The sequence below is a fragment of the Hemibagrus wyckioides genome, linkage group LG18 (genome assembly GCF_019097595.1).
Source record: "Hemibagrus wyckioides isolate EC202008001 linkage group LG18, SWU_Hwy_1.0, whole genome shotgun sequence".
Lineage (NCBI taxonomy): Eukaryota > Metazoa > Chordata > Actinopteri > Siluriformes > Bagridae > Hemibagrus > Hemibagrus wyckioides.
Window position 1 is genome coordinate 9,437,161 of NC_080727.1, and position 8,682 is coordinate 9,445,842.

The 8,682-nt window shown below is 42.1% G+C and overlaps 1 protein-coding gene across 1 annotated transcript; it reads right to left on the reverse strand.

Annotated features, from left to right (window-relative positions):
* Positions 1 to 4,853: 4,853 nt before the first annotated feature.
* Positions 4,854 to 8,457, reverse strand: rpl28 (ribosomal protein L28). Its single transcript, XM_058416506.1, has 5 exons — positions 8,402 to 8,457; positions 7,653 to 7,744; positions 6,132 to 6,255; positions 5,548 to 5,666; positions 4,854 to 4,995 (listed from the first exon to the last, which is right to left on the reverse strand). The coding sequence occupies exons 2-5, from the start codon at positions 7,731 to 7,733 to the stop codon at positions 4,906 to 4,908; spliced, it is 414 nt and encodes a 137-aa protein (XP_058272489.1). The 5' UTR covers positions 7,734 to 7,744; positions 8,402 to 8,457; the 3' UTR covers positions 4,854 to 4,905.
* Between the last annotated feature and the right edge of the window lie 225 nt (positions 8,458 to 8,682).

An 8,682-nucleotide genomic window follows, 5' to 3' on the forward strand; every position in this document is an offset into this window, starting at 1 on the left:
ACTGTGCAAGCACCTAACTGGAGCAGCCAGGAAAGAAAAAACATTCAGAAAGTAAACTACTTGTTTGACAAACTACTGGGTCATTTTGGAGGCATCTATCTTAAAAATAAGTAAATAAAATAAATCAAGAATGCATCAGTATATAAACTCAAGGTATTGGGGCAAGAGCAGGGTGACATGAACACAACATGACTGCACACCAGTGCACAAAGCAAGGTCCATAAAGACATGGATGAGTGAGTTTGGTGTGGAGGAACTTCACAGAGTCCTGACCTCAACCTGATAGAACACCTTTGGGATGAATTAGATCGGAGACTGTGAGCCAGACCTTCTCGTCCAACATCAGTGCCTGACCTCACAAATGCGCTTCTAGAGGAATGGGCAAAAATTCCCATAAACACACTCCTAAACCTTCTGGAAAGCCTTCCCAGAAGAATAGAAGCTGTTATAGCTGTAATGGGCAGACCAGCTCCATATTATATTCATGTGCATGTAAAGGCAGACGTCCCAGTTTTGGCCTGGCTCACAGTCTACGCTCTAATTCATCCCAAAGGTGTTCCATCAGGTTGAGGTCAGGACTCAATGAAGGCTAGTCACGTTCCTCCACACCAAACTCGCTCATCCATGACTTTATAGACCTTACTTTGTGTACTGGTGTGCAGTCATGCTGGAACAGGAAGGGATCATCCCCAAACTGGTCCCACAAAGTTGGGAGCATGAAATTGTCTAAATGTCTTGGAATGCTGAAGCATTAAGAGTTCCTTTCACTGGAACTAAGGGACCAAGCCCAACCCCTGAAAACCTGAATTCAGTGATTTGGAGGGGTGTCCCAAAACTTTTGGGAACATAGTGTATAGTAAGAACTGAATATCCAGTTTTGTTGGTGTGGCAGAAACACACTTACTGTGTTGTGACCATTCTTGCCAACGATGCCGCAAATCAAGCTCATGTTCATGGCTGTGACCTAAAAGACAAGAACTGAAGCATCATCATCTTTTCACTTTATAAACCTTGAATCTGGCCTCAAGAGAATCCAAATTCAAATCCAATACTAAAATCACCCTAATAATAGTGAACATGCTTACACAAATATAGTTTTTAAAATAAATAAATAAATAAATAAATAAAAATAATAATAATAATAATAATAATAATAATAATAATAATAATAATAATAATAATAATAATAATAATAAATAATTGGAATAATGTAATGTTAAACTGATATACACACCATCCACTTTATTAGGAACACCTGAACATGCAGGTATCTAATCAGCCAATTAGCACAATGCATAAAATCATGCTACCGGAGCTTTAGTTAATATTCACAAAGAAACATCAGAAGATACACATTTTGGGTGAGTCTGTGCCTCAGATACTAATTCTTAGCTTAAAGGAGTGGTCTTCTTCTGCTCTTGTAGACCATCCACTTCATGGTTTGATGTTTTTCTGCTCATCATGGTTATAAAGAGTAATTATTGGAGTTGCTTCCTGGCAGCTTGAACCTTCAATCTGGCCATTTTCCTCTGACCTCTCATCAACAAGATGGTTCCACCTGCAGAACTGTTGCTCACGCAGTGTTTTTTTTATGCCATTTTGAATAGCAGGGAGATTTCTGAAATACTCAAACCAGCCAATCTGGTAACAACAACCATGCCATGGTTAAAGTCATTAACATCACACTTTTTCCCCCACTTTGATGTACATTGTGAACATGCTGATGTTTGTAACTGAATCTCTTGACTAAGCATTGTGCTGCTGCCACATGATTGGATAACTGATACAAATTCCCCAAAAACCATAAAAATTGAAATAATATGAAGCATTCATTATATGCTATTTAACCCTCTAAGAACTGAGATACAAAGAGATGGATAGATACCAGAGCTGTGATGAAGCAGAAGCTGCCTCAGTTCTCTCAGTGTGGCTGTGAGGTTCTCCAGCTGGTCATGTAGATGGATGTTCTCCTCTATTAGAGTGTGGATCATGTCCTGTAGTTCAAATGCATGGCAGCACACACCCATGAACAGCAATACACACAAACACAGGGCCCGCAGAAGATACATGGCATCCATGCAGGACACCCACATCAGGAGAAAGTTTGTGGCTTTCAGTCCCAAATGTGTGTATTGAGTGTGTGACTCAAAGCTCACAGCTCAGAATTCCATCACACACACACACACACACAGGTTATTGATCTGACACAGGGCCAGATCACAAATGTGACTCCTGAACACTGTTTCTCTCACACAAAGAGATCAATCACGCTACGTGACTGAGATACACTATATTGCCAAAAGTATTCGCTCACCTGCCTTGACTCGCATATGAACTTAAGTGACATCCCATTCCTAATCCATAGGGTTCAATATGACGTCAGTCCACCCTTTGCAGCTATAACAGCTTCAACTCTTTTGGGAAGGCTTGGGAGTGTGTTTATGGGAATTTTTGACCATTCTTCCAGAAGCGCATTTGTGAGGTCACACACTGATGTTAGACGAGAAGGCCTGGCTCTCAGTCTCCGCTCTAATTCATCCCAAAGGTGTTCTATCGGGTTCAGGTCAGGACTCTGTGCAGGCCAGTCAAGTTCATCCACACCAGACTCTGTCATCCATGTCTTTATGGACCTTGCTTTGTGCACTGGTGCACAGTCATGTAGGAAGAGGAAGGGGCCAGATCCAAACTGTTCCCACAAAGTTGGGAGCATGGAATTGTCCAAAATGTCTTGGTATGCTGAAGCATTCAGAGTTCCTTTCACTGGAACTAAGGGGCCAAGCCCAGCTCCTGAAAAACAACCCCACACCATAATCCCCCCTCCACCAAACTTTACACTTGGCACAATGCAGTCAGACAAGTACCGTTCTCCTGGCAACCGCCAAACCCAGACTCGTCCATCAGATTGCCAGATGGAGAAGCGTGATTCGTCCCTCCAGAGAACGTGTCTCCACTGCTCTAGAGTCCAGTGGCGGCGTGCTTTACACCACTGCATCCGACGCTTTGCATTGCACTTGGTGATGTATGGCTTGGATGCAGCTGCTCGGCCATGGAAACCCGTTCCATGAAGCTCTCTGCGCACTGTTCTTGAGCTAATCTGAAGGCCACATGAAGTTTGGAGGTCTGTTTGTTGACTCTGCAGAAAGTTGGCGACCTCTTTGCACTATGCGCCTCAGCATCCGCTGACCCCGCTCCGTCAGTTTACGTGGCCTACCACTTCGTGGCTGAGTTGCTGTCGTTCCCAAACACTTCCACGTTCTTATAATACAGCTGACAGTTGACTGTGGAATATTTAGGAGCGAGGAAATTTCACGACTGGATTTGTTGCACAGGTGGCATCCTATCACAGTTCCACGCTGGAATTCACTGAGCTCCTGAGAGCGACCCATTCTTTCACAAATGTTTGTAAAAACAGTCTGCATGCCTAGGTGCTTGATTTTATACACCTGTGGCCATGGAAGTGATTGGAACAACTGATTCTGATTATTTGGATGGGTGAGCGAATATTTTTGGCAATATAGTGTATGTGAATGGGAGCACAGCTACTGTTAGTGGGATATAATCCGATTCTAACTATCCATTTATTGTGCCCAGTCTACTTCACCTTACCTTACACTATATTGCCAAAAGTTTTGGGACACCCCTCCAAATCATTGAATTCAGGTGTTGTTTTTCAGGTGTTGGGCTTGGCCCGCTCTATTGAAATGAATTCTTAATGCTTCAGCATACCAAGACATTTCCGACAATTTTATGCTCCCTTTGTGGGAACAGTTTGGGGATGACCCCCTTCCTGTTCCAACATGACTGCACACCAGTACACAAATCAAGGTCCATAAAGACATGGATGAGTGAGTTTGGTGTGGAGGAACTTGACTGTCCTTGAGTCCTGACCTCAACCCCATAGAACACTTTTGGGATGAATTAGAGCGGAGACTGCGAGCCAGACCTTCTCGTCTAACATCAGTGCCTGACCTCACAAATGTGCTTTTAGAGAAATGGTCAAAAACTCCCATAAACACACTCCTAAATTTTGTGGAAAGCCTTTTCATTAGAGTTGAAGCTGTTATAGGTGCAAAGGGACGGACCAACTCCATATTACATTCATGTGCATGTAATAGCAGGCGTCCCAGTTTTGGCCTGGCTCACAGTCTCCACGGAGGGGTGTCCCAAAACCTTTGGAAATATAGTGTATCTTTAGTCCAGGGTGTTGGCTGCAGGCACACCTAAAGACTAGGGCACTGTTACAGTCTACTAATCAGTGCCCCCTTCTGGAGAATATGCACCTAAAGGGTGGTTCTCAATGACCCTGTTGAGGGGATGAAAACTATAGTTTATCTGTCAGCTCTCATCACATTACAGTGGTCAATGAACCCTGAGGATCTCCTCAACACTAAAGCAGTTTACAGTTCATTGGCATGAGGATTTAAAGAGAATGCTGGCCAATAAACCTAGTGTGACAAATTAATACACTTGCCAAGTAGATTCAATCAACATGAGGTATCAGCATCAACTGAGGATGCTGAGTGATGACAGCTGGATATCAGAGGTCCTGCTTGGCTTTCTGGAAAAGGAGCCCAAGAATTAGCTTGCTAATGGTGCAGAGCATTCAGAAGGTTACGAGTTCAGATCCTTGAGAGAGATAATCACCAGATGCTTAGCTGGGGTCTGTGAGGTTAGAACTAGCCAAGACCATGGGCACTCCGTTTGACCCTGTAAATCTTCTTGGGTACTACAACCTCATGTTGCTTAGCAATCAAAATCATCAAACCACAGTACATTTACTACAGTAATTATGCCATTACTATACTGTAGGGTTTAAAAAAAAAAAAAAAAAAAACCACCACGACAGAGCAGGATATTTGACCAAAATCTTTATTAATTAAGCATTTGTGGTGTGTGTGTACACGTTTATGCACTCTTGGCAGCTCTGGAGCGCTTCTTCTTCACCACTACAGGCTTCTGACTCTTCAGGATGGCGCTGGCCCGCCTCAGGGCAGCCTGAGAGAAAGGGACAGAATAAAAAATGTCCAATTTAAATCTAGAGAGCCATCACTTCCTGTTCAAAAACACATGAAGGTGGTAAAAGGGTTTATTAGTAAATGGGGGGGGGTAGATATGGTTTGTAGATAAAGTCTGTAAAGGTGTTTCTGCCCAAAACAATTAACATCTCTAAGAAAACTAAACTTAACAAATTAGCAAGGAAATATTGCAATAATATTGTGCAATTAACCAGTCTGACAAATGCTGAAGCAAAACAGTTACTCTGTCCAAAGATATCAGAATCTTGCTAGCTAAGTGCGATTCTCCATCATGCGCTATAGTGAAAGGGACCGAACTGACCAAACTAATCAGCAATTATTTCACCACCAGTGTAAAGCATGAGCAGATATCAGTTCTACAACTTTAAGGTTACAATTAAAAAATAAATAAATAAACTCAGTTAAAACCCTGTAGTTTTCTTTATGGAGTAGAATCTGTATATTTGACAGTATGTATGCCTTTGCCCAGACACCACATCCAGTACACAGAAGAATAAAACTGTCCCCTCACCATGCAGAGGTCCTTCCTGTACTTGTTTTTGCAGATGATGTTCCTTAGGCGGTTCAGCGTGGTGCGAGAGTTCTTGTTGATGGTGATCTTCTCGTACGCTTTCGCTGGTTTGCGGTGACCTGAGCACAGTTCAGTTTTAAAACATTACTCCAATACCAAACATCAACTCCTCTAACATCTCAAATCACTAATAGTGGACAAGGACTTTATGGTTAACTGTGGATAAAGTGCAAGACTTACATGATCAAGTAAATACATTTTAGTCAAAATTTCAATTCATTATACAAACAGACCTTTTCATTCTGATCTAATATCTAGTGTTTCAGACATAGTTAAGCCATGGACACTCCTGTGTTTAACTACACCAACAGTGATTAACTGATAGCTTGCAGCAAATTAAGAAAAGGAAAGCCTCTATTTCAATGTGTTACAGTGTGAATCTGTCAAAAAAAACATGGCACGAGAACCTTCATAATGATAGGCCCTAGAAATTTTAACTCCTGCCTCCTTCACAGTCAACACTAACGCAACTTAATTTATGCTCCAGTATCCTAACATGCATATTCGCAGGATAAAACAATTACCTGTACGTTTCTTCAGGACGACGACGACACCCTTGCCATCAGCTGCCTGCTCTACACCGACTGTCTTACGGTGAATGAGGCCGTTAAAGCGGAATGCATTCCTGGCCTTCAGGTTGTTTGGCTCCTGAAACAGAAAAAATGTAATGCGTCTTAAAATGGTGCAGTACAATATCAACATTTGACACATACTGATGCATTAACAAACAACTGGCTAAAGTTATTAAACACCTCTGTAGAGTAATGTGTTGACTAAAATAATCAACTCTGAAAACAGACAATAAGCAAGCTGTTCTGAGCAAGTGCTCATGTGCTGACTGTTTGCTGCCATCACCTACTGACTAACTTTACAATAACTATGTTACACAGGTAATGGGTAACAGATTAAATGTTAAATTTAATGTTGCATCCAATCAGTAATCACAGCAAGTTGGTAGACACACTACACTTAACTCTGGACGTACTTATCAGGCAGCAAGTGACTAATTTGGGAATAGTATTTGGGTGATCCACTTCATTCATGGTTAAAATTATATTGAAATGATTGAAAGACAACACTATGTACATGAAACAACTCTAATGTCAAAGAATCTTCACGGTTTTAAGCAGCACACTACTGCATTAACATTCTGACTAGTTTCCAAACTGAATCACAGCACTAGAAAGGCCAGGCAAACAATTTAAAATGGAACACCATAATGGAAACAACCAAAAAAAAAGTCGTTAGAGAAACATTTATATGGCCATTTCAACACCATGAACACAACTAGTTGTGTTACAACATAATTTCCTATATGTATGGAGACTTTTGGAATGCTGCATGTAAGCATCTGGAGTGATGGAGGCAGGCGAGTTTATACGCAAATTTTCTTCTACACGTACTAAATGCTGCATTAGGTTAAGTGAATGGGAAATCCTGTAAGCCCGTGCCAACCAGCTTACAGCCTGGTGCTAATATGATCCAAGCTGGCTATGTTCTTGAACTGGCAATGAGAAATCCCACTAAACTATATTAAAAATACACTTTAGACCAGCACTTCTCAATGACCGGACTCGGGTCTGGATCCGGAGAAGGACATCCACCGAGGACATCCTCTGAGCATATGACGTTTGGCGTAATCGGACGTTAACTGGGGTTTGTGGAAATCAACAAGACATTGAGATGCACTCTCCCTGACTTCCTGTCTCAGAAGACAGGCCATTTAACGAACACTTAAGACTGCAGTGACAGAACATTCAGCCCTCAGGCACAAGGAGATGAAATGTCAGCCCTACGCACAGAAACTTGGAAAGTGATTACTTGGTAAGCTGATTAGGAACCGGTTAGCTGAATTATTTGCCTAGTTGCGATATCCAATCATTGGAGGTTGGGGTCAGAGTGCAGCACCCCAGGAGCAGGGGGAGTTGGAGGCCTTTCTAAAGGGCCCAACGGTGGCAGCTTGGTGATGGCTGGGGTTTGATCAACAACCCAGAGCCTCAAACACCTGAGCCGCCACCACAACCACCCTACGTGTGGCTACTTACAGTGCTGTAGGTCTGTCCGTTCCTCTTGATGAGGAAGCTGGAGTTGTTCCTGATCACCATCCACTGCAGGTGAGACGACATGATGGCGGTTCCTGAATGACAGCAGAGGAGAGAATGTAACGAACACCATAATGCAGTGGCATTACAAAGTATCCTAAACCTCTTAACACCAAAATGCATACATTTCAAATGAACTCCACGGAAAGCATCATTAGATATGTAAATACATTTCTGGACATGGGGTGTTATTTCAAGTTCTCGCGCATCAATCTAGAGAAAACATTTCGCTTGCTAAAGTAGATGGCCGTGTCTTTACCGGTTTTTAGCACTAACTACATTCGCGGTCAATCGAGGATAAAAAATACTGCGATGTCAACAAGCGTGATTACAAGTGGAAAATGTAAAGCATAAAATAAAATATTGAAATAAAGTAACATTTTTTGGGTGATTCAAGAGTAAAAGGGCTCATGGATGAAACTGGGCAAAGCTAACCCGTTAGCATTGAGAGCTCGGGTTTGCTAACTAGCATAACTTCACGCTCTAGCTCCTGAGAGAGACGGAGCGCAGGCCTCACTGCAGACCGCGTTTTCACCTGAAATGTTTAATAAAACTACAGATCCAACATCGGCACCTTAATAATAAAAACCTTTATACCTTACGACACAATTAAAAGTGCGTTTAACAGCCGACTTTACAACAAAAACAGCTTTTTTCTGAATATGAAGTATAACACAAGCCGACCACGTTACCTTTTCCAGCAGAGGAAGAGGGAGAGAAAGGAGGGAGTTCCGGTTCCGGTGAAAACTATATAGATCCTTGCGCCTAAGTAGAAAATGCAAATTTTTGCTTTTTATATCGTTACATAATAATAAAATGCTGTGAATTTGCAACTAATTATATTTTCATTACAAATACACGATGCTGTGGCGTAAGTGAACAGGAATAAAAGAACGAACTATTTGTTTCAGCGTCTATGCGGATGGATATCCGCGTAGAACGAGCTTTGAGGTCGGGCTACGTCAGAAATTCG